The sequence below is a fragment of the Sturnus vulgaris genome, chromosome 1 (assembly GCF_052056855.1).
Source record: "Sturnus vulgaris isolate bStuVul1 chromosome 1, bStuVul1.hap1, whole genome shotgun sequence".
NCBI classification, from domain to species: Eukaryota; Metazoa; Chordata; class Aves; order Passeriformes; family Sturnidae; genus Sturnus; species Sturnus vulgaris.
The window spans coordinates 110,502,841-110,529,141 of NC_142243.1; the positions used below are offsets into that span (position 1 = coordinate 110,502,841).

Consider the following 26,301-nt stretch of genomic DNA (forward strand, 5'->3'; position numbering starts at 1 on the left):
TCTGGAATCATTGCTCCATTCCAGCCCTTCCCACCAAAAAATAGTTGACTAATTGAAAACGTGGATTTCTCATCTTCTCCATTCCTGGATTCAAATACATGTCTTGTATTAGTAATTGATTCTGTCGTTTGTTGTACTGATAGTGGGACTAGAGTCATTCATGCACCAGGTTGCTTACAAGGTTTAAGATGCTCTTTTGTGAAAGGAAAGCATGGGTGTGGTGTTTGGTGCCTGGTCCTGCCTCTGCAGATCCTGATCAGGTGCTAGATAGGGCCTGCTTGGTGACATATGGAGGACTGAACATGGGCAGTGAGCTAAGAAATGAAATTGCTACAGAATTTCTTTGAGGATTGTTCTGTAATGGTTGGCACAGCAGGAGCCTGTTGAAAAGATGAGAATTTTGTTTTGCATAATTAAAGGAACCAGTGAAATAGACCATACAGTCAGTGAGCAAAATGAATCCCTTGTTTTTTAAAATGTCTGAAAATGGACCATCAGAGAGGAGATGCATTTTTATTTTCACACTATTTTTTTGAGAGAGCATGAAGTGCTGTCTAACTGTTTTGTGGACACTTTTGGTTAGAGAAGTTACAGTCCCTTCCTATTTTTTTTGCAAGCATTTCCTAAGTTTAAACTTCCTTTATTCTAAGAAGTGCTACAACAAGGGAAAGAGATTATGAAAAATGTCTAATGACAGCTCTTTACTTCTTAAATTCTGCTGGCTCATTTTTTAATGTTAAATTGAAGCAGCAGTTTTAACGACAAGAGATAACAAAAATGTCTGACAACAACTCTTTTAAAATTCTGCAGGGACATTATTTTTAATGTTAAAATTTGCAGTTAACTTTAATGTTAAGCAGCAGTTTTAATAATTTTTGTTATCAAATACTGTAAGGTTTTTAAGGCATACTGCCCACTTGTGGAAGAGTTACAAATTTCATTACCTGGCTATAGAAAAAAAGAAAGAAGGATTGTAGGATTAATTTATACCCAAAGTACAATAGCCTGTCATAAAAATATGTCAACAAAGAATCAAACATTACCAGGAAAGGATGAATAGTGACTTTTGTCTTTTTGGCCACTCTGTTGTCATATCTTTTTATTTTCCTGGTTTTGCTTTGTTTTTGTGAAAATGAATCAGAAGTACAGCTGAGCACAGGTTAGCCGTTATAGCATTAGATTTTCCTACAAGGTAGTATCAGAATGACTTTTTTTTCTTTGTGTCTCAAAGCTAAATGAACAGACCAAAAGTTTATATCTGCTCTCTCATTAGGATACCTCATTAGCTCAATACCTTCTGAAGAGCTGCTTGGTGGTTTCACTGCCAAGCATTTCCTCTAAATGTCCTGCATGCATCTGGAAATTTTTCATGCTTAAATATAAAAAGTCATGTTCTTAAAATATTAACTTTCTAAAAGTGAATGTAATTATCTTTCTTACAGCAGCATACCAGTTCTGGACTGTTAGTAATTCCTTCATATTGCAGGTAATTCAGGGCCAGTGGTTCTACTGTTTAGTATGTGTTTAATGTGGGGCAAAGAAGGAAGATAAAGGCGTGACATTTACTTGTGGATCCTTTTGGTGTGTTCATTTTTGCTATACATTTATTGCCTAGCATGTCTGTTTCAGTAAAAAATGGATGCGGTTTAATAGCTACTTCAATATTTTTCTAGCTAGATGTGTTCTAGACTGATTTAATCCTTGTCATAGCCACACATGCAGAAAAATTCTGCTATAAGCTCATGAAGTGGATCTCCTGTCAATGTGTTGATGCCTTGCAGCACGCAGGCTTTCCAAGCATGGTGTGGAAGACTTGGGTATTCAAGATTTCAAGATTAGATCTAAGATCCAATAAAAAATTTTGAGGGAGGGAGAGGGAATACGATTAGGCAGCTATATACTCCTGGAAAGCACCAGGAAATTTAAGCCATGTGGCAAGGTGAGCTGGCTCTCATGAGAAAAACAGTGAAACTGCTGAATTTCATTTTGAGGCTTCAGTGTGGCTAGCAGAAGAAAGGCTACTTGTATAACTTAGGAGTTGTGCCCCAGTATGTTTTCTGCAGTACCTGGACACAAAGCCAAACCAGTGATTGCCATACATGCTGTGAAGTTGTTTGCATGGATAATAAAGTTTCACATTTTTGTACTTCTGCCGTTCAAACATTCAGTAAAAGCACTTGGCAATGGCTAATGAATTTGTTCACACAATAGAGGCAAAGACATGACAGCCAACATTTTTCAAATTTAAGTATTTAGAATTAGACACCAAAGTGTTTTTAGAACCCATGATAAAAATGATTGAATTTTTACAACTGTAGAATACTCACAGCTCTCTGCAAGTGGCTTCATTACTCATACAAAATATAAGCAGTTGTGGAAGACGATTTGTGAAGATGATTTTTCCCACCAGTGTGGAAAGAAAAGCCTCGTCCTGTTAATTGCCAAGCTTTCATTCTCATTTGGGGAGTCTGTATTTGATTCCCTGATTCTGAGGCAACAGCAGCTGGTGATGAGTCGCTGAAGCTGCTGCTAAGATTTTTCAAATTGATTTTAGTGAGAGTTTTGACCTGATCTCTGAAGGTTGGACCATTACAGGTTAACTGCTCTGGTAAGTAACTGTATGTATGTTCATTTGCATCATGTCAGTTTTCAGCCCCAGAATCCACAAAAAGGAGAACAACAGCAACAACAAAGTTGACTATGCCTTTAGTCAGCAAAAATGTATAAATAGAGAGGGACCAAAGGCTTGCTGAATTGCAACCGTGTCAGATAAACAAGAATTAAATTTAAAAGTAGTTTAAATGCTCTTTAAGATATGTACACAGGTTGAAGAAAAAGAAATTAGAAAAAGTTGTTGTATATAATGCTAGCAAGCAAAAGACATCAGGAAGGGAGGGAGGAAAGCAAGAGAGAACCTCAAATCAACCTCCTGACCTCCACAGATAAGAATCATGTTGCTTAAAGAAGAACTTGTATTTTAAAATACGAGCTTGAAAAAACTTTCTTAAGCAGAAGTCTGCTAGAGTTCTGCTAGGAAAACTAGATTTACCTAGCATCAAAAGCTTTTTATTTTTTCCCTCCTGAGAAAAATTTTTTTGGATGCTTATTGGATTTTTGACCCATCCTATTTTAACTCCTTATGAATCTCAACCTTTTGGATAACTTTGCCAGATACAACTTCCTTCCCAGGCTGACCTGACCTGGATACCCACCATGCACAACAGCACTGCCGAAATTCCACATGCGGCTGAGACATGGAACGAGACTTGGCCCACCCAGTCGCCCAGCTCTGGGTTCTCACTGGGTGTCTTGGTGCTGCTGGCTGTCCTCATGGTGCTGCTGTGTCTGGTGACCATCCTTGGAAACATCCTGGTGATCCTTGCTTTCGTTATGGACAGGAACCTCAGGCATCGGAGTAACTATTTCTTTCTGAATCTTGCTGTTTCTGACTTTGCAGTGGGTAAGTCACAGCCGTGGAGCCACGTGCTAATCGTGTTGTAGGACTCTTAGGAGAAGCACTGGTGTTTATTTTCTGTGTGTTTTCTTCTGAGAGAGCTATTTCCCAGCTGTGTCTGGGGGAAGGATGAGAAATGGTGGAAGGTGCACGAAGTGTTTTAACAGCCTATTTCTTCTCAGAAAATAAAGGATGCTCTGTTAGGTAAGCAGGTATTATTTAGTGCGGCAGGATAAAATATTACTGTGGGAATTTTATGGACTAACAAAGAATGGGAGTTGTTTGTGGAGAGTTTTGGCTGAAATTTAGATAGTCTAATCAAATACAGCCTACATTGTCTGACAGCTCTTGCACAACTGATCAATATCTTCTATTTCAGTCTGCTATCACACAATACAGATCAGCACCTGATGTTTGTGACTAAATAGCAACGAATACTATTTTTAAGCATTTTGCTGTACATGCTCTATCTAGAGTAATACCTTAGGAAAACGTGTTTGTATAGGCAAAATAAAGCAATTTCTAAGAAGTTTGATGCTACATGTATATTTATACATAGGGACACATTTAGTTTTGAAACTTGTAGTGAGAAAAAGTACAATTAAAACACGAGTGTGATGCTTAGTTGGAGACTGAAGTATTGCAATATTCTGTGAAATGTTGAGTGTCTTTCCTGAAAGCCTTAGTTAAATTACTGAGTGTGTAGAAGGATGGTTTTAGATAGTTGTGGCTATTTAATGAAATCTGTATTCTGACTTGTCACATAACAACAATTTTTAATTTTTTTTTTTTATGTACACATTTAAGAAGTATACTGAAAGAAGAGAATAAATTTTTCTTAAATTTTTTTCCAGTGCCAAGGGTTCTGTCAGGAGCACAACTTCTAGCAGTCCTATCCTTGTGATGTCCAGATCTCCTTGTATAATGTTTTGATACCTCCCTGCATATGCTTGATGTCTTCTTCCAACTTATTTCTGCCTTGTTGTGCTGCAGAGCTCTTGGTGCCTGCTCTCCAGTTACAGTGCACTGGAAAAAAAAATAGAGCAGTGAGCAGAAAACAAGTGGACAAACTGGTGTTCTCTCGTCTGACTCACAATCTAGTATCATACTGAACAAATACCAGCATCTAGCTGAGAAGTACAAAGAAAATAGCATTCTCTGCCAAAGAAGGAAGTACAGCTTACTTAGCATTACCTACTTTCCATAATTTTTTGTTTTGTGATATTATTTTTACCTGAATATCTAGTTTTTAATTATAAATTTTGTTAAAATCTTTGCCTTTGCCTTAGTTTGACTTCAGAGTCAAGCTGATTGGTGTTTTTGTACCTACATAATTTAGATTTGGGATATGCCTGAATTTACTTTCTCATTGATTTAAATTGTTAAAAGCTTGCAGAATCATTTTCTTATTCTTTTAATATATCTAATCTAGCTGCTTTTGACATTCAGCAACTTTTGCTTTGTCTCTGTGCTTCTGACCTATAGCTGGGTTTTAATAGAGATCTCTTGATTCTTAGTAGAGGGAGAACAATAGGGACTGTAAGAATTTTACGGAAATGGAAACTCTCAAGATACTCTGTTATGGGAGTGCACACTATTAGGTAATAAATCTAAAGCTGAAACCACGGGTTTTTTCCTGATGTGAATGTTAAAATCTGTAATGTTTTGCTCAAAAGACATTTGTGCCAATTGATCTGTAAATGCAGTGATTCCATTTTGTTGCAGCATTGGGTTCTGTGCACTGAATTTCTGCATCCCAGTTGACTGCACTATTAGTTCTTCAGCCTCCCAAGGCTGTGTTGTGATTCTGTGTAGGGTGATCACCTCAAAATCCATTAAAACGAGGTCGTATTGACATTTTCACAACATTTGGATTTAACAGGCTAAATTTAGGTAGCAATGGGTGTGGGTGGGTCACTCTTGTGTTCCCAGTCTGGTAATACCCATAGATAATATCCTACCAGCTCGCCCTTGAAAAGTGGTTATTATCAAGATTTATGATGAGGAGATAGGGTTAGGCTGGGTGCATTTAATTAACTGTGCTGTTCTTCTAGCCTTTTAATCATACACTTTTGAAATTTAGTCCAAAACTTGTATTTCTGTAAGAAGTTAACTTCTGGAACACTTTCCAATGCGTATGCTTCTTAGAGGAGAGAAGCATGGCAACTTGGATAATTTGAATTACATTTGGGGAAAGATGTTTTTGTTTGTTTCAATTTCAGCAGGTAACACAGAATAGTGTTTACTTCAGTAGGTAGAGCAGTCAACTGCTCCTTCCTTTAGCAGGTGGTGTTAATTGGAGAGGTAACAATGATACACAATAAACATGATGCACCTTTCAGAGAGGAATTAATTATAAGGATGTTACTAGTACCTAGTTTGTAGTAAAGGTTCTTTGGTTGCAGGATAATACAAAGCCTTCCATGTGGCAATTCCAGACAGTATTGATCAATCTTTTGTCTGCAGAAATATTTCTCTGCTGTCATGCAGTGCAGTACTGACTGATGCGTGCATTTGGTTTCTTTTCACAGGTGCATTCTGCATGCCGTTGTACATCCCCTATGCCCTGACAGGGACATGGCATTTGGGAAGAAGCCTGTGCAAGCTCTGGCTGGTCATGGATTATCTCCTCTGCACAGCTTCAGTATTTAACATAGTTCTTATCAGCTATGACCGTTTCCTGTCAGTTACAAAAGCTGTAAGTATAACATTTCTATTTATTGCTTTATATATGTTGAGATTTCTATAAAACTCAGAGTGTTTCACAATTAACACTTTAAGCTAAATGGTGCTTTGTTATTGGTACCATTTTTTTTATAGAGAAATGATGATGCTTCAATGTTGCATTGGGACTTAGAGATAGGACATTGCCTTGCCTATGATTTCAATCTTACCTTTGTGCCACCTGCACTAGAAATGATTTAATTACACTACACAGGAGATGGGAAGGTCCAGGTGAGAAAGAGGCAGCAGGATTGTGGAGAACTTGGGCTTTGGCCATTAGAAGAATTGGTGGTGATGAAAACTAGGTTGAGTCAAGGATGTGCTTAGGCTTGGATAAATTTTATAAAAAAAGAGTGTTTGGAGAGAAAGTGAGATGGACTGAGTGAACATCAGATGTGGATCTGAATTGCTGCAGGGAGTGACTGACATGTGCTGACAATTAGCACTTGATTGGAAACTGATCCCTTGAAGCAAAAAGAAGAATTAATCAAAATTTGTGGAGAGGTAAGAGATGTTTCTTGAGTGTTGTCATTCTTCTGTTTCAGAAGATATCCAAGGAATCAAGTAAGAAATATTATCATTCACCATTTCTAAACTCCGCGTGGTATTTGGTTGTAGAATCCAGGAATGGTTTGGATTGGAAGAAACATTAAAGATTATCTGGTTCCAGCCCCTGCCACGGGCCAGGACACCTTCCACTAGATGAGGTTGCTCAGAGCCCCATCCAACCTGGCCTTGAACACTGCCAGGGATGAGGCATCCACAACGTCTCTGTTGGGTTCCAGTGCTTCACCACCCTCACAGTAAAGAATTTCTTTCTGATATCTTATCTGAATCTACTCTCTTTTGGTTTAAAGCCATTGCCTCTTGTCCTATCTCTACTTGCCTTTCAGGAAGGGCTTCTGCTCAGCCTTCTGGAAGGCTGCAGTCAGGTCACCCCAAAGCCTTCTCTTCTCCAGAAGACAAGGCTTTCATATGTTTCATATTAGATTGGGAAGTTCTCATTTGGGAAGTGCTGACACAATGCCTAATCACTTTCTCTTCTTCCCCAGTGGTGTGGTTTTTGCTGGTTTGTTGGTTTTGTTTTGTTTTGTTTTGTTTTTTTAAGCTGAAGAGTACAGTATAAAAACCCCTGTATTTAAGACATTAATGAAGCTGCAGAGCTCAGAATAAGAATAATGTAAATTAAAAGGGCGTCTGTAACCTAGCTGAGATCCATGTTCTTGTGCCATTGCTGATGGTCTTCATTTACAGGATCACATTCCGGTTTTCTTCTTTAGGGTATTAGGATAGAGGGAGTCTAGGAATGTGTAACAGGGCTATTATCCAAAGAAAAGACACTATGCTTCCTCATAGACTTGGGATCCACCTCTGCGTCTGCTGCAAAGCTAGCCTGTGGCCAGGTTTCAGTCATTCCAGACTTAATAATTTGTGAAGATATGCCCAGCTTCCTGTTTTCTGCCTCTAAATTGGAGCTGTGTACAGAACTAATATGATGCTTTAAGATGTAGAGAAGTCTCAATCTTCAGGCTAAGGATATTTAAAACAGAGAATCCAAACCAATGTGCACTACCCTGCACTACAGCTCTGATGCTTGCTGGTGAAATAGAGACAATGCCCTCTGTGTACTGTGTGGCTGTGAAGGTGCCATTTGTTATTATTTGTGTATCATGCAGGTGCTCTGCTAATGAACAGTATAGGAAGCTAATCAGGAAGGCAGTTCTGAGGAAAGCCTGAGATGCCAAATGTTGAACAGTATAGAGGAAATAAAGTTGCCCAGATTTTCATTAACTTATCTTCTTGTGCTATGAAAGATAGAGGGGACCAAGAGTATGGCTGGGCTATTACAGGGTGGGCTTAGCTCTTCCTAACCTTGGATGATTTTAATTTAAGTCTTAATATGCTGTCTGGGTAGGCATAAAAGCACCAAGATTTTCAGTAGTGGAATGAAGTGTTTACAAGGTAAGGCTAATATTAAAATAGAGTGATTCAATAAGGCAGGGGATGTTATAGTATATGTCTGGGATAGATTTTTCTGCTATGGCAAGAGGAAACAGTATGAAGAATTATATTGTCTAGTGTTTGCAGTCTCACGTGGCAACCTGTCTAATATAGAAGGCTTCTACTTTTGCTGGGCATGTAGGAACTCCCACAGCTGCTTTCACTCTCTGCTGAGCCTGGGTTAATGAATCATAAACCTATTCCTTACCAATTCCTTATTGCTACTTTACTGTGTGGTGGAAACAAGCTATGTCCTTTCATACCTGGAAGCCAAATGATAGTTTAGCCATCATAATTTCTTCTCCTCTCCTATGTCCAGTATTAAAATAAATCACAGAGCTGCAGTGTAAGGAGAACAAGACTAGCAGGTTTTCAGAACCGTACATAGTAAAGACGTCCTAGGTGTCTGGGGAAATACAGAACAAATACTATATTTGGCTTTACTATGTATGGCTTTTTGACATAATGTTCCCAAAATGTTGTCTGAATATGTGACATGTCCTTTTTCCCTTGCAGGTGTCTTACAGAGCCCGGCAAGGAATAATGTCCAGCCCTGCCATCAAGATGGTGGCCATCTGGGTCTTAGCATTCCTCCTGTACTGCCCAGCCATCCTGTTTTGGGAGCACGTGGCTGGACACAGCGTGGTAGCAGTGGATCAGTGCTACGCCGAGTTCTTCAACAACTGGTACTTCCTCCTGTGTGCATCCACCCTGGAGTTCTTTGTGCCACTGCTCCTGGTGACCTACTTCAACGTGCACATCTTCCACAACATCCAGAGGCGCCAGCGGCGCGGCAGCGTGCAGGACTGTGAGTCTGCAAGGAGCAGCAGCCTGTCCTGGAGGTTTTGTGCCTTGCCAAGGCCAGGGGCATCATCTGCTTCATCAGAAGCAGAGGACAGTGTTTCATCACTAACGAGGCCATGGAGACCAGCAGTGGTGGCTAATGGTCCATCTCGAACAGAAACTGGTTCCACAGCTCTCAAGAGGAACTTCTCTGCTTCCTTCTGTTCAAAGACTGGATCAAAACTGCAACGGGACAAGAAAATAGCAAAGTCTCTTGCCATAATTGTCTGTGTGTTTGCCATTTGCTGGGCCCCATACTCTTTATTAATGATTATTCGTGGGGCCTGCCAGGGAACCTGTGTCCATAACTTCCTGTATGAAGCAACCTTTTGGCTTTTGTGGATCAATTCCTCTTTGAACCCATTTCTTTATCCTCTCTGTCATATGAGGTTTCGAATGGCTTTTCTGAAGATATTATGTCCCAAAAAGTTTGCAACATTGAGATCTGGTAACACTTTATAGAGGTGAAAGAAATGTCTTACAGATAAGGTTCCTCTGTTATTTAGTGATACCTTTTCATATGTATTGTCAGCATAAATAGAGGAAAAAGCAATTTGTTTACTATTTACATTGTTTAAGAGTGCAGCAGAGTTATGTAGTTGCCCTGATATTGCTAATTTTCAGGATGTCATTTTTGGTTTTGCTGGTATGATGCCAGATTAATTACCGTCTAGTGCATTGAAAAGAATAACAAGCTTTGCTGGATGTCCTCTTGGTTTGTGAGTGTGAAGTATATTTTTTCCATCTCTTTTTTTTCTTTTCTTTGTTTAATACATAGAGCTGGCACTGTGAAAGAACTCTGCTATCACTGTCTCCATAGAGAGTCACTGAAGGGAGATACCTGTTCATGTGTGTGTTGAAGTTAAATTTATGTGCTATTTATGAACCTAAAACTATCAGTGAAGAAGCAATTCTGCTACATTTTAAAAAGATTGTGAAAATACTCACAGAAGCAGCATATTTTCATTTTACAAACTATTATGAAGACAAGAGAGTGCCCTCTCCTTGTTATAATCTCCACAGTGAGCAATATGCAAGTGAATGGGCTGCTTAACCTGCCCTATCTGTCCTTTTCAAATTTTAATGTGGTGTTGCAGGACAAAGTACATGTAAGTTAGAAATTCTGAGTGATTTTCAGAGAACGAATTTTTCCATGCTAAGAGAATTTTGAGATTGGTTATCAAAATGGTTAGACATAAATGGTAGTTAGTCTTTTCACCTGTACTGTTTTTTCACCTGCCTCTTCAGTAATGCTTAAATGATATTTAGTGCCAGGTCTGTGCACTGTTTGACTGCCTAAAAGATAGGCCACGGTTGGGCACATGATCACATTCCTGTTGAATTAGCAGAGCAAGCAATGCTAAGTTCATACTGGATTTATGATTTTGGCTGGCTGTGCGAGAATAGACAATAACCTCGCTGGTGTAAAGCTTTGCAAGTGCAAAGATATTCCATCAAAATGTCTGGAGCAAATTTGATCTGACAGAGTGACTTTTATACTAGGTAAGTTCTTTGTGTCCTGTTACTGAGACATTATATGGATGTTTTTCTGCCACAGAACAAATATCAAACTGGATTTTTTCACTTGGGGAGCAAGGGCCATATTCACTGCTTGAGAATGAGGTTTACAGAGGTCTGGAAGCTGATACAGAGATGTCTTAAGCAGCTCTTAACAAACAAAGCCATTTAATGTCCAGTGCTGAAAGGAGTGAATAGATGTGTTGGAGAAAGCAATGGAGCTTGATTACTCCCCATTCCATGGCCCAAACTTTCTTACCATGTGTTGAGTGTTGCAACTCACCCAGAAGGCTTTCATGGATGGGTAAGTGAGAGTCACTGCCTACATCTTTTTCTCTCCTTTTATGTAATTTTATTCCTCTTTGTTTATAAATATAAAAATGTATGAAATAGGGAAAGAGAAGTCTGATGCACAGAACAATGAAGAGCAGTAGTGAACTTAGATAGTTTTTAATCTAATTTGAAATTGGCTGTAGAAGTGTTGCCATAACAGAGTACTCCTTTGCAAACACAATTCAAATGCATGGAAGCAGCCTAATTATAGCACAAAAGTTGATGGCTTTGAAGAGCTAGAATGTCTTTCTGTTCAGAGGTCTGGAACTGAAGACTTCTCTTGCCAGTTTTCACACTGCTGGAAGATTATCTTTCACCATTCATTCTCGCTATGCTTCCTTGCCTCACATGGATAGTGTTATGGATTGTGAGCCTAATTGCTAAGAGAGATTCAGCTTCAGGAGCAGGTCATTGATTCAGCACAGCTGTTTTTACTGACACGGGCTGTGGTGCTGGCGTAGATTCTGTGGGGTTTGTTTTTCTGTGATGCTTAAAAAATCTAAACACACACACAGAGTTAAAACATTTGTAGAATAGCTGGTATACTAAACATCTGTTAAATAGAGCAACTGCAGATAGGCCCCAGATAGAAATGTATTTGAGTAGTTTGCTTTTCCATCTCTATGCTTTTAGTATAAAAATTCAGTTGCATTTTGTGCTTAAAGAATGTGCTGCTCATTTGGGAACAATAACCTACAAAATTATTGACTAGATAAACTCAGTCCACGTTTTGCAGTGCCGGAAAACTAGTTAGTCAGGGAATTTCCAGGCAGCACAATCTGCAGCAAACTTGAAACAACATACCATGGTGAAGCTACTAGAAATCAGTATTTTTAGAGTCTGTTTTACATACAGAGTGTTCAAACTGTTTTCTCACACCACTCCTGTGTATTGGATGAATTTATTGTTTTTTTCTATCTGTTGAAAATTTTGCTTAGTGTTCCCAGGGCAAGTCAAGCAGTGCTGTGTCCATAGCTTTAAAGCTGCCTTAGTCAGGGTGGCATCAAAAATATTCTCAGTTGTGAATCATAAATCAGACGTTTTTCAGGGTTATGGTAAGATACCTTTTCAGCATTTGTTCTTTTGCCCCAACTCAAATGGATGTTTCTTGCCAAAAGGTTTTCTAAGCCAGGTCTCTCTAACCAGTCACTCATTCATTTCACTATTTCATGTCCTTGAATTTTCATGTCTTTGCAGGTGTTCAGTAGGCCTTCTAAATACTTGGTGAAAGTGGCTATATGACTTTGTGGGCTTCAACTCAAACCACACCAGTTTTTTTTCTAATTTGACCCTGTCAGATACAAAAAAATCAAAACCCTCAACAAATAAAAATAAATGTTGGAAGAAATTGTGTTATCTTTTTTTTTGTTTATTTCTGGAAAAAATATTGAACGCTAATGATTCTCCTAAAGTCTATGTCCTTTTATTTTCCAAAGGAAATACCACAGATTTCCCCCTGAGTGCCACATAGGACTATGATTAAAACTTCAACATTTGATTTATTCCCTAATTTTAAAAGCAAATTACTACATTCTCCTTGTCCACTAATCCAGTAATTTTATGAAAGAAGGCAACCAATTTGCTCAGGTATGATTTACCCTTAGTAAGTCCATGCTGACTGTTCCCAGTCATCTTCTCCTTCCCCAGATCCTCAGAAATGCCTTCCAAGAGGACTCAGTCCATTATTTTCCCAAGGACTAAAGACAATCTGACCTTTTGTCTATGTGGCAGCATTTGAAGATTGTTGCAACATTTGCCTTTCTTCAGTTGTTGGGAATCTCTCTTTATCCACTATCATTCTAGGAGGATAGAAATTGGCCTTACAAAGGTGGTAGCTGGTTCTCTTGATAGCCCAGTGGGTTCCATGGAATTTTATCTGTCGAGACCCCTCAAGTCATCCTCTTTTATTCTCACCTGCTTGTGACAGTTCTCATCCTTGAACTCATTCACTAAGCCTGTGTTGGGATTGTTGGTTTAAATCTTCAAAAGAGCTGAGCAGTTGTTAGCTACTATAAAGTTGTTTCTTGTAAAGGCACGTCAGTCTCAAAAGGCAGAGTCCCAAGTGTTAAAGTCCGTGCTAAAAGCTTTTGGCATAGAGTCCCAAATAGAAGAAAAGTCCCAGTTAGAAGCAGAAGCAGCCCCTGGTGCAAGGCCCTGAGCTGGCTGGAGTTGCAGCCTAGTACAGAGTCCTGAGCAGAGGCAGAGGCTGCAGCCTGGTACTGAGTCTCAAGAGGCAGATGCTCCCTGGTCTTTTCTTCTTCTGTTCTTTTCTTCTTCCTCTTCTTCTTCATGTGGTGGTAGTGATGATGATGATGGTGAAGGAAGAGAGAGAGCGAGAGAGAGCTCTCACTCCAATGCATGGATTCTTATTTACAAATTAGCAATTGAGCCAAGAACACGAATCTGAATAATTTCTTCTAAACCTATTATAATTTTAGTTTTTTAATACAAAAGTTTACATATAATCTACACATATAGCCTATCTGTTCTATCTGAAAAATGTTAGCAATATTCTTATTATATTTTTATTGCATCTAAAACTATGTTTTTGAGCTGTCACTGAGACTTTTTTTTGAAGCTTGTTTTTGTTTTTGATCTCTCACTAAAACTTGTTTTTCACACGCAATTCTAAGGCTTTTACTTCTTAAGGCAGTTAAAACATTCTTACTTACTTAAACTTATTTACTTACTTACTTAAAACTTAAGCTTGCACCTCTATTTCATGTATGAGTGGCTTAATATACTTTAATTTCTCTAAAAACTTTAATTCAATTCCTGCATACTGTTCTCTCTCTGAGAGATTCAGAGAGGCATCTGTTTTTCACACTCCAACAAGCCTGGAGGAAAGGGAGACATAGTTAATGAGGAATGAAGTTAAGGAAGCACTGGGTACCTTGGCCTTATCTGCACCTGCTGTCACTGGATCACTGGTCCCATCCAGCAAAGTACTTATACCTTCATTATTCACCATTTTGCTGTTAATGGGCTGGCTGAAGTTCTTCATGTTGCCCTTGATGTCCTTTACAAACATCAACTCTCGGTGAGCTTTTGTTTTCCTAACACCATTCTTATGTGGCCAGGCAATGTTTCTAAATATCTCTTTTGTATTTTGTCCCTCTTTCAAACTCCTTCATGCTGCCTTCTTGCATTGTGGTCTCCAGGGTTAGCCACTGTCATGATACATCTTCTTGAGAACTGGGATGGACTATTCTTGTGCATGGAGGTTGCTGTCTTAGAGGCCTGCAGCTTCCTTGAGCTCCTTGTCTTTTGGATCTGCCTCTCATGGGATGACTCCCACTACCACTCTCCTAAACGGAAATCTGCTCACCTGAAGCCCATGGTCTGCACAGCTACTTTCCTTCCTCACCCCCTTTAAGATCTTGAGTTCCACTACTTCCTCATCACTATATCTGAGTCTGGCACTGATAACACATCCCTACACAGCCCCTCATCACTGAGCAGGTGATTCAGCTGTGCATCACCCCCATTAGCCCACATAAGACTTGTACCTAAAAGTTCCCTTGACAGCCTCCAGGAACCTTGTTCATTGCTAGGATCTGATTGCACTTCCAGCAGATACCATGAAGGCTGAAGTCCTACATAAGAAGGAGGTCCTGTGGTCCCGAAGCTTCCTTGAATTGCTTAAAGAAGACTTCATCAGGTGCCTCGCTCTGAGCTCTGCAGCGTACTCTCACCACAATGTCACCCATGTCAAGTGTGGCTTGGTGACAGCACAGGAAGCTAAGCTTCCCGGGCTGCAGCTGTGCACACACACCTAAGGCAGCTGTGTCTCATCACCACCTTCTGCCATTCCTGAGGTCTCTTCTGTTTCTGTTGCCCTACACCTGTTGCTTTAATGACTCTTCACAACATAATTCCCTTTGTTACTCAGTATGGTGGCAGAGCACTGCATCTTTCCTTCCCACATCTTGCCCACCCTCTCTTTCCTTGTTTCTTGCCCTACATCTTCCAAACACCTGGCATTATAGCTGCAGTTTGAAATGCTGGTCACTCAGTGTGCCATGGTGCTACAGAGTCAGTGAGTGTCAGCCACAGCCATGGCCTACCAAATTCTGTGCACTTCTACCAAAATAAATGGAGTTCTGATGAGGAAGGGATATCTTTTCTCACACCTGAAAAGGGCTAAAAGCCCTTCATGGAGTAAAAGCTTATCTAGGATTACTTGGGAGCTGCAGGATTAAATTTGCCAAAGTCCAGGTATTTGGTTTGTTTTGCCCAAAGCTTCTGGTTCAGGTGAACTGAAGAGGTATTGGTGATGCTTCTGCTGCATGTAACTGTATTACAAATGCTCTGTAATCAGCAACACTAAGAAATATCTCTCTGTTATTAACTGTAAAATTTAAAAGTGGCAGAGCAGCAAGTGCAAAAGTGTCTACATTTTTTACTGTATGGGAAATAGAAATGTAATAATTTTCATCCTGTTCACCGCTGTGGAAGTGAAAATGAGATATGGTTTTAGCTTCAGCACAATTTGATATGTAAAACCACTTACACATCACTAATATGCAAACTGCTTGACTGTGAAAAAGTTATCTTCAGACAAGCTTTTTTGACTTAGTAGATAATGATCTTTGTCAGGAAAGACACTGCTTATGAGTTGTCTTTTCTAAGGCCAACAGGTGCATTCAGATCAAGAAATGTCAGAGAGTCCAGGTCTTGAGGTCTTGTGTTCCATTTTTTTGATATTATGAATATTTTCTTTTTATGTTTCAGTATTCAGCCTAGCCTGCTAATAGATTCATCTCAACCTTTTGGATAACTTTGCCAGATACAACTTCCTTCCCAGGCTGACCTGACCTGGATACCCACCATGCACAACAGCACTGCCGAAATTCTGCACGCGGCTGCGACGTGTAACAAGACTTGGCCCACCCAGTCGCCCAGCTCTGGGTTCTCACTGGGTGTCTTGGTGCTGCTGGCTGTCCTCATGGTGCTGCTGTGTCTGGTGACCATCCTTGGAAACATCCTGGTGATCCTTGCTTTCGTTATGGACAGGAACCTCAGGCATCGGAGTAACTATTTCTTTCTGAATCTTGCTGTTTCTGACTTTGCAGTGGGTAAGTCACAGCCGTGGAGCCACGTGCTAATCGTGTTGTAGGACTCTTAGGAGAAGCACTGGTGTTTATTTTCTGTGTGTTTTCTTCTGAGGGAGCTATTTCCCAGCTGTGTCTGGGGAAAGGATGGGGATTGGTGGAAGCTGCATGAAGCGGCATTAATAGTCCAATATGTCTCAAAATATGTTATAATGAGAAATGCATCATTTTTCACATTAATACTTTAATGTTGCTTCAAGAAAAAGGCGTGACTGTTATATGTGAATACTTTTTGAAGAGGTTTGTTTGCTATAGCTTATGATTTACCCTTGCCTCTCCTGTAGGAGTGTTCATCTCACACTTCAGAGCATCCTTGTATTTGACAGCTATGTGTGATACATGCAGGTTAATGAATTACTTCTCTATGTCATACTAATGGTTTCTGAATATATTACACTACAGAGAGACAGTTTATCACCAGGACTTTTTACTGGCTTCAGCTTAACACAGGCTATTGATCTGATTGGTTGTTTGATACCAGTAACATCCCTCTGGCATCTCTCATCTATATTCCTTATTGGTGCCCTCTTCCCATAGCATCACTGCAGGACTCCAGGAGAGTTTGTTGCTGGACCTGCCATGGATCCAGCCCTGGCTGGTGCTGCTGAGTGAGGTAGTGTTGGAGTGAATGCCATTTGCAGCATTCCTCCATGGCTGAAGCCAGGGAAACAGCCCATGCAGCAGAGAAAGCCTGACAAAACCATACTCCCATGGCAGATGTGCCAGCAAATGTCTTGACTTGAGGCTGGCAAGGAGGTACTTCTGCACACAAAGGATTTCTCTTCAGGATGGTCACAGAGACCAGAATTCGTTGAACTGTGAGAAAGGAAATTGTGGCCACAGACTTACTGCACTTCTGGCAATACCATCTCCCCAAATGCTGTTCCTTTGTCAGTGCTGTGTAGTGAAGTGAATTAGTTTAGCCTTTAAGGTTTTCCTTCATTTATGCCATTTGTGGCATACATGCAACATGTGTTGCCTTATTCTGGGGCTTGCTCCATGCGGCAGAAACCATAGGATCATATGATGAAGCCTTTGCTTTCCTGCTAAGGCAGACAATTTGCTGGAGCTGCTGTTTCATCACTCAGGTCTTCTGCAAAAGTTTGTTTCTCCTCATATCTCATAGTTTAGTCAAGAGAGTTAAATATCTACCTTCTGCATCCGTTCTTTGTGGCTGGTGCCTTAGACATTCTTAAATCAGCCAAGAGGAAATGGTTTCCATCAGTATATAGACCCATAGTAAATCTAAGATTTTGTCTCTGATATTGGTCAGGAAATCCTTTATTTTCTGAAATTGCTGTGGGTTTTTTTGTTTGTTTGTGTAATTTATTAAAAATCTGGAATCTTTCCAGGGATGTGACTCGTCTTTTGCATCCACTAATCAGTATAATTAGGAATAGCTTCAAATATCGATGTCTAAAACCTGGGGTTTGCCTCTCTATTTGTATGTATAGCTAAAAGTAGTCATTACTTTTTGACATGGTACCAAACATTGATCTCATTCAAGTTCATGAGAAGAGTAGCTGCTATCAGCAACTATGAAAAAAGAGTATTTAGTACCAAAGTGATGCTGCTTGTATTTAAGGTATATGGTAAAATAAGCCATCAGTATTGAGAGTGCTGTGATAACAGTCAGACAACTGTTGATAACAGTCTGTCAGCTCATTGCCCGGAGTTTTATTGTCAGTGGACCACATCACCCTGGATATGTTTAGTAACTTCTAAGATCTTGATGGATATGCCAAGAAAGGAATAATCTAGAGATTTTAAAATGGATCTTGAAGCAGTATATAATTTTCTATTTGTCTCTGGTAGATCAGCATTTTCAGAAATGCAGAATCAGCTATTGCATCACACTTTTGAAAGAATGTTAGTGTTAAAATGAAGAAGTTTCTGGCTTAAAAATAAAACATAAACATGATTTTCTTAATGGAGTACTTTAATGGAAGGTCTTTTGAACAAAACACAAATGTAACAAACCAAAATAGTTTTGGAGTTATTATCAGGTAGAGAAGAAGCATGAGATTAAAACACTCCTTTAAAATGAGAGTTTCATACTTCTGCTGTGTCTGCTCTATTTCTGGTAGAATACCACACAGACTGTCCAATATATTGTCTTCAGCTTACAAATGCTAACCAATCTTACAGGAATAACTGCCATTGTAAACATCTGCAGATGTGTTTGAGGGAAAATTCTAATATAGATGAAAGAATAGAGGAAATACAATGATGAGGTTACCTATCAGAATGCAACCACAACGCATATATGCTGCAACACTAATTTTATACCTTTAAAGAATCTAAGTTGGTTAGACTTGGATTTTCTTCTTCAGTAAATCCTTCTTTGCTGAATTGCTTTCAGCTTATTCTCAACAATCAGCATACATAAATCACATTAAGATCTAAGAGTAGGAAGCCACCAACAGACTTCATGAGAATTTAAGAATTTTTGTATACAAATTACATATCGACCTTATTAGATTTGTTGATTTTTTTTTAAACAAATACCAAAACAGTGTGTTTCTTTGCAATCCCTATGAAGTGCATGATGTCTTTGTGGTTGCTTTCCTCAGGTGTGTTCTGCATGCCCCTCTACATCCCTTACAGCCTGACAGGGAAATGGCACTTAGGAAGAGGCATTTGCAAGCTCTGGCTGGTCATGGACTATCTCCTCTGCACAGCTTCAGTTTTTAACATTGTTCTTATCAGCTATGACCGTTTTCTCTCAGTTACTAAAGCTGTAAGTACCCTGTTTAGAGCTTTTCTGATTTTTTCCCTTGGATTGTTATATTCACCAACCTTTGCCATGTTGATGAGTATAAGCCCAAATTTAATGAAGATAATACCCCTCAAAAATATACTGGCATGTGGTGATAATTAGATATTTTGCAGCCAGATGGGGTGAATATTCTACATTGAGCATGTTTCAGTGCAGAGCCAGTGAACCAGGGCTTTTCTCACAATTTCTGCTGCAAGCTGTGTTACTGCCTGAGGAAAAACAGTCTAGGGGGTAAAAAGGGTAAGGCAGCAGACTGGTAAAAAAGGAGCAAGGAAAGAGGAAATTCAGAGTAAACTGCATTTGGGTTTGGACCAAAAATCAGGCATGGAAGGAAAAGACAATGGAGCTAGGACAGTGAAATAAAGGACTCTGGGGAGGGTGTCTAGACCTGAGATGTGATCCAAAATCCTTCTGGATAAGACTGGGAGCAAGAGCAAGCAGGCAGAGAGTGGGACAAAGGACAGGCTGCAATCACTGCCGCATTGTAGATCTGCAGCAATAAACTCCTCTTTGTGTCTGGAGCAGAACCCCAAACTTCAGACACATTCTGTCTGCTTTCTGCAGAGAATCCTACACACCTCGTGTGAGCTTTGTGTCTTGGGCCATGCTAGGGGTGGAGGCCAGCATTTCTCACCAGCCTCACTGTTAGCTCAAGTGGCAGGGAATGTCACAGAGAACTAAAGGTTCCAGCTCTTCTGTGTGTATGAGACTGTCAACATAACTTCATAGAATCAAATTTCAGTCTTATTAGTGGTAATTAATTTAACTTCCTATAACTGCTTTTTTATTAAATTTTATTATTTTATTTTATCTAAGGAAAAATCTTGTAAACCAAACACCAACATTTTTGGTGTGTAAGAAACCTTACACTGGAAAGCCAATGACCCAGCATTTAGAAAGTGCAAAATTCAGAGCACCTATACAAATGCAGTTAAGACCCATGGACATTTGTATGATAGTTCTAGTGACATTAACTCAAACTTTTGTTATCAATTGGATATCTAAGCTTGCAGAATTACGCACTCATCCTGTGAAAGGGATGAAGCAGGATGTGAGCTACATTATATCTCTCTGTTCTGCAACATATAGTGGAAAATATGTACTGGCCCTGGAGTGGATGGAGAAGGAAGAAAATGGGTGATTTTTTTAGTTTCATCAGCTCAGGGCTGTGGTGCAGGTGTGGTATCCCTTCATCCTTATGAATTGTGTAGTAAGTAATTTTGTTATAGGTTAAATATGTGTGTCATCTTTTCTGTTGAGCACCATGATGCATACCATTATTATTTTGTAAAATGTTGCAAAAAGCAGCATAGTTTCCAGTGAGTGAGAGTAATGCTTCCAACAGCTATAAAGTGCAAATTCCTCTGGCACTTTAGACCATAGGTGTTGGAGTGTGTGAAACACAGGCCTCTCTGAATTCTTCAGAGAGACATCAGAGTGCAGGAATCGAATTAAAACCTTTGGATGGATTAAAGTATGTTAAGCCACTCATACATGAAATAGAGGTGTAAGCTTAAGTTTTAAGTAAGTAAGTTTCAGTAAGTAAGAATATCTTTTAAGTGCCTTAAAAAGTAAAAGCCTTAGAATTTAGTGTGAAAAACAAGCTGTGGTGAGAGCTCAAAAACATAGTTCTCAACAGTAGTGTAGAAAACAAGTTTCAAAACCAAGCTGTAGTGAGAGGTCAAAAACATAGTTTTAGACATAATGAAAATATAGGAATACTGCTTACATTCTTCAGATAAAACAGATTGGCTATATGTGCAAATTATATGTAAATTTTCGTATTATAGGTTTAGAAGAAATGCTTCAGATTCGTGTTTGTTCTCACTGACTAATTTGTAAATGAGAATCTGTGCACTGGGGAGAGACCTTCTCTCTTTGCCTCACTGCCATCATCACCTGGAAGAAGACAAAAGCTGTGGCTGCAGCTTTGACCTTCTTGGGGCCTTGCACCAGGAGCTGCTTCTACTTCTATGTGGGACTTTACTTCTATTTGGGACTCTATGCCAAAAGATTTTAGCACAGACTTTAAAAATTTGGGACTCTTTGCATTTTGAAGCTGATGCGCCTTTACAATAAGCAACTTTACAGCAACTAAAAACTGCTTTGCTCTTTGAAGACCTGAACCCAGAACAATCCCAACACACAGGCGTCTCAAACAAGGCATTCCAAATTCCTAGGTACTGATGGATGATCAGTTTCATCCCCTGGACCTGGACCCTGCTATGGTGGCATTAACTTGTAGAGAGACCACTCTGTCAACATCAATGAAATAAACGTGCTTGGGTGAGCTTCAGCTGATCAGCACAGCCACAGCTCTGTACTACCAAGTGTCTCTTGAGTTCATTTCCAGTTGCTTCTCTTAGTTCTGAAATAGATCTCTACAAGTCTGAACTTTTAATGTTTTTTTTTTTCCCTTGCAGGTGTCTTACAGAGCCCAGCAGGGAATAACATCCAACCTTGCCATCGAGATGGTGGCCATCTGGGTCTTAGCATTCCTCCTGTACTGCCCAGCCATCCTGTTTTGGGAGCACGTGGCTGGACACAGCGTGGTAGCAGTGGATCAGTGCTACGCCGAGTTCTTCAACAACTGGTACTTCCTCCTGTGTGCATCCACCCTGGAGTTCTTTGTGCCACTGCTCCTGGTGACCTACTTCAACGTGCACATCTTCCACAACATCCAGAGGCGCCAGCGGCGCAGCAGCGTGCAGGACTGTGAGTCTGCAAGGAGCAGCAGCCTGTCCTGGAGGTTTTGTGCCTTGCCAAGGCCAGGGGCATCACCTCCTTCATCAGAAGCAGAGGATGGTGTTTCTTCTTCCATGAGACCAAAGAAAGAGTCTTTGGAAACTGACTGCTCATCTCCCTCCAGAGGCAATTCTGTAACCCCAGAAAATGACTTTTCTGCTTCCTTCTGTTCAAAGACTGGATCAAAACTGCAACGGGACAAGAAAATAGCAAAGTCTCTTGCCATAATTGTCTGTGTGTTTGCCATTTGCTGGGCCCCATACTCTTTATTAATGATTATTCGTGGGGCCTGCCAGGGAACCTGTGTCCATAACTTCCTGTATGAAGCAACCTTTTGGCTTTTGTGGATCAATTCTTCTTTGAACCCATTTCTTTACTCCCTCTGTCATGTTAAATTCCGAATGGCTTTTCTGAAAATACTATGTCACAAAAGGTTTGCAACATTAAGATCAGGTTCTTTTTAGAAGGAAAATAAAAACAAGGTCCAAGAGCAGCTGGATGAGAGATGTAAGTAGCCACTTTTTGAAATTAGATTTAGTCTTTTCCAGGAGATTAAACTAGTTGGAAAACCTAAATAAGCCTTCTGTGAAATGTCCTCCTGCAGACAAATGTGCAAGAACAACCTTTTTGTAATTTTCCCAGTTATTTTAATTGACCAGTTGAAGGTTATTGCCACTATCTGACTTTTCCTAATAGTCTATCCACATTATCTTAATTCTGATTGCTGAAAATGTTGTCTTCAATTGCAGTACCATGTATATTTGTGTTCACAGGTGATATTAGTTAAAAATACAATAAAGTTGTATATTACCCACAGGGTCAATAGTATTCTAAAGTTGCTATGTTCTCTGCTCTATTTCTGTTGAACAATTTGCATTCAGAAACTGAGTTCTGCCTAGATGAAATATCCAATGAAGTTATTATTTTTGTTGTCAGGCACATAGCAGGATTACTTCCTTTCACTAGAGGTTTTTGGCCATCAGAAACAAATGGGAACTACTTTCAAAAACTTGGATGTATGTGCTCTCTGCAGAAGGGCATTGCTCACTATATTTGCTCAGATGAAGCAGTAGAGAATTCAGGTGTGTAAAGCATTTATATGGATGTCCAATTCTGCAAGAAACCAGCCTTCTTTAGGTGTAGTTCTGAGAGATCATTGAAAGAGAAGTATTTGTTCTTACTCCTTGTGGAGGGAAATCCAATTCTGTTTCTGTTATAAGCTCTCAGCTGGAGGTTGTGATAAATGGGTGTAGTTCTTACTGTCTAAGGCTGTGTTTGTTTTTCTGCATAAGCCAAGAAAATGGCTGGCCTTGATGGCTGCTTACAGTATGTGTGGTGAGAGCTGAGACAGCTTGGAGGTGATCTTCTTCCAATGCACACTTTCCATACTGTTAAGGGCTATTTACTTGCATGGCTCTGAAATTACCAGGTACTAACTTCCTTACTAAATAAAAGGTGTGACTTTAAAATGTAAATAATTGCTTTTCATCACATGGTCAGTAAATAAATAGAAGAGTGAAAACTAAATAAATGTGAGAGGTATTTGGTGTCCATTTTATCTTCTGGTTTTATTCGGTGTATATTCATATAGTATATTAGTATATTTAACTTAACAGTCCTCTGAATGTTCTTCTAGGCTGAAGTACCATTTAATCACACTTATAAGTTTTGTAATACTATATGATAATTTATAGTCTTACTTTTACAAATTACATGTGTATTCAGCAGTGTAAGAAGTATTGTTTCTCAAATATGAGATGAGAACTCTAATATTCAATACAAACTACTTTGAAGACCTGTTTTTTGCATTTGTTACAAGATTTTGGCCAGTGAATTGGGCTTGTAATAATTGCTAAAAGTCAGCATATGGGTATCTCCAAACCATGTCAGAACACAAAACACAAGAGCCACTACACCCACCTGTTTTCTTTAAGTGCAGCATGTACCAGGCTTTTACTTGCAAAGTTTTTGTCATTATTTTAAAATACAATTTGTAAAGTCAACTTGTAGTGCTGAACACGTGCAAACAGATCCTTCTGTGTCAGCTGTTAGAGCAAATTCTCCTTCAAGTTTATAAGACATGTTTTTGACTGTGTCAGCAATACAGAGATAAAGATTTCATTCTGGTTTGCTTATCAAAGAGATGTTTTTGAAATTTAGCTGTTGCCATGCATAGATAAGGACAAAATCTTATATCTGTGTGTTACGTTTTTTTTCTGTTCTTCCTCTTCCTTGCTCACATTTTTTGCTTTCTTCCCATACCTGCCTGGTCTCTGCCACAACTCTTTGGTACAGGCCAGAAGAGCTGAGTGCTGGCATCAACAGAGATTAATTTATAAGCTGACTGAGGCCTTATGAATTCTGCAGCAGTGCCCTGTGCAAAGCCAAGGAGAAGCAAGTTGAAGTTAGTTGATACAAGCTATGGAGGACAAGCTGAGGTGCTCTGAGGGGCAGTGAAACACATGATGCTGCCTCCGTTTAGGCTGACTTGACATGTTAGAAGTTGTCAGAATAAACTAATGCTTCTTGATGCAAACTTGGCTTTAGAGGCATGGGCAGACCTTTCAGTAGTACCTCTGGGTTATTTTTGTCAGCCTTTGCAACTGCACTGGGAAATAAGGTGTGAATCTAGCTGGTCCTAGAGTAGTCAGAAAAAAGCTGGTGGGAAAGCAAAATGGACTTTGTTTAGGTGAGGGGCTAGATTAGCCTCTTTATTCTTCTGATGTAGATATTATTTCCAGCAGAGAAAAGGGCAGAATCCTAGCCTTGATGCTAAGGTTTAGACTGGAAAAGATCTTTAAGATCATCTGCACCTGGGCAGGGACACTTTCCACTAGATCAGGTTGCTCAAAGCCTTATCCAACCGGGCCTTGAACACTTCCAGGGATGGGGCATCCACAACTTTTCTGGACAACCCATGTCAGTGCCTCACCACACTTGAATTTCTTCCTAATATATAATCCTAGTCTATATAATCTTGCCCTCTTTCAGTTTAAAGCCATTGCCTCTTGTCCTATTACCACATGCCCTTGTAAGAAGTCCCTCTCCAGCTCTCTTGTAGCCCCCTTTGGGTACAGGAAGGCTGTTTCAAGGTCCCCCTGGAGCTGAACAACCTTCTCCAGGCTGAACAACCCCAACTCTCTCAGCCTGTCTTCATAGGAAAGGTGTTCCATCCTCTGATCATCTTTATATCCCTTCTCTGGACCTGCTTCAACAGGTCAATATCCTTCTTATTAGGGCACCCCAGAGCTGGATGCTGAACTCCATATGGAGTTTCACAGGATCTCTGTACATTGTACCTCTTACCTTTCATCCAGGCTGTGGAAACACTTGGAATTGTCAGGGGAAGGGTTTAGACCAAGAAGACTCTTGTGGATAGTGGAAGTTGCATAGATAAGCTGCATTTCTGACCAAAATAATACTTTCATGCTGATGGCATGAAATTCTTCCTATGCCTGCTCTGAATCCATGGTCAGTGCAGGTCCTGCAAGGCATGGCTTGGTATCCATGCTGATGAAAGGCAGCAGTAACACTGATGGTTAGAGTGAAAATCTGACATCACTGTCAGATGTAGATGTCACTTCTCCCTTGGACTGATAGAACCATAAAAGAAACCAAAATTCAGATGTGCACCTAAGACCAAAATCTAAAGTTGGATAAAAGACACTGCCATACTTTTTAGGAGGAATTAGTCTGGACTTTGGAGAGGAGGCTTTTTAGTTTCATTAGTGAACAGCACCTTAGTCCTTCATGAAAAAAATCTTCTTTGGCCTCTAACAAAAAAACTCATGCAGGACCTGTTGCTGAGAAAGTTTAGTCAAGAATAATTAAGTCTTATTCTTTTTGTGTGAGAGCCTTGTGGGCACCCAATAGGACTTACTTGCCATGATAGATGATTGACCTCCCCTGGACCTTCACTCCTTACACCAGCCTTGGGCCTAAGAACATCATTAAACTGGAGTGGTCCTCTCCTGAGATACATGAGTGCTTGTAGGCTGCTCTGAGCACTCTCTTCTGCATTTTTGGAAGCTTTAACTGGACTTCTGAGATTGGCCTTGGACCTAGCTTGTCACCTCATGTTCTGTCATATTCTGCCCCAGCCACACCTAGGGAACTGAAGTCATCCACAGCAGCGTAATCTGAGGTATCACTCGTCTCTCAGAAAGAAATCACACCAGTGGGTCAAATACAGTCTGATCAAGGACTCTCCAGGAGGTTCTCAGTTCTGCCTGCAAAGGATCTCTTGTCTTCTTCCCCCCAAACAATTCCAGATCACAATCTTTCTTTTTTTTTTTTTTAAACACTGCTATCTGATACTTTTTCATTATATCAATCTTCACTTGTATCCTTCAATGCTGCATCCTTTTTCCTTGCAGACTCACCATATTTTTTATATTCCTGTATTACCAGGTTTCCCATTTTGCAACAGGGAAAATACAGATAAACAGATAAAATAGCTTTTTCACAAAACATAAAAGACATTTTAAGCCAAGAAACACAAAAAATTAATCCACAGCAGAAAAATCCATCTTTTTCTTTGGTCTTGTTTTCAACTTGCATGCATTTATTTTAAACACAATGTTTTAGCAGCAGTGTTAATGAAGTGCATTAGAAGCAGCTTTCCTAGTGCAAATAGGGTAAACTGGCATAAAGTGGAGTGGCTGCATTTTTGTGTGGCAAAAGTGGAACTGCATCATGTAATGAGAGAAGATGACGGTGAAATTCAATTTTTTACTGTGCAAATGGGGAAGTGGAAAAAGCAGACTATTTTGTATATCACTGGTTATCAC

At 39.8% G+C, this 26,301-nt stretch overlaps 2 protein-coding genes across 2 annotated transcripts; both read left to right on the top strand.

The window, feature by feature from the left end:
• The first annotated feature begins 261 nt into the window (after window positions 1-261).
• Window positions 262-12,227, top strand: LOC106862816 (histamine H3 receptor-like). The gene is made up of 4 exons (XM_088174057.1): window positions 262-2,608; window positions 3,190-3,460; window positions 5,986-6,152; window positions 8,696-12,227. The coding sequence occupies exons 2-4, from the start codon at window positions 3,214-3,216 to the stop codon at window positions 9,482-9,484; spliced, it is 1,203 nt and encodes a 400-aa protein (XP_088030183.1). The 5' UTR covers window positions 262-2,608; window positions 3,190-3,213; the 3' UTR covers window positions 9,485-12,227.
• Window positions 12,228-13,445: 1,218 nt separating this feature from the next.
• LOC106862817 (histamine H3 receptor-like) lies at window positions 13,446-23,107 on the top strand. Its single transcript, XM_088174083.1, has 3 exons — window positions 13,446-15,951; window positions 18,561-18,727; window positions 21,190-23,107. Exons 1-3 carry the CDS (start codon window positions 15,705-15,707, stop codon window positions 21,973-21,975), a joined length of 1,200 nt encoding a protein of 399 aa, XP_088030209.1. The 5' UTR covers window positions 13,446-15,704; the 3' UTR covers window positions 21,976-23,107.
• The last annotated feature ends 3,194 nt before the right edge of the window (window positions 23,108-26,301 follow it).

Coding starts and splice junctions, on each gene's coding strand:
- LOC106862816 (XM_088174057.1), top strand. CDS start 3,214: ATGCACAACAGCACTGCCGAAATTCCACATGCGGCTGAGACATGGAAC. Junction 3,461..5,985: donor TGTTTCTGACTTTGCAGTGG/GTAAGTCACAGC, acceptor TTCTTTTCACAG/GTGCATTCTGCATGCCGTTG. Junction 6,153..8,695: donor TCCTGTCAGTTACAAAAGCT/GTAAGTATAACA, acceptor TTTCCCTTGCAG/GTGTCTTACAGAGCCCGGCA.
- LOC106862817 (XM_088174083.1), top strand. CDS start 15,705: ATGCACAACAGCACTGCCGAAATTCTGCACGCGGCTGCGACGTGTAAC. Junction 15,952..18,560: donor TGTTTCTGACTTTGCAGTGG/GTAAGTCACAGC, acceptor TGCTTTCCTCAG/GTGTGTTCTGCATGCCCCTC. Junction 18,728..21,189: donor TTCTCTCAGTTACTAAAGCT/GTAAGTACCCTG, acceptor TTTCCCTTGCAG/GTGTCTTACAGAGCCCAGCA.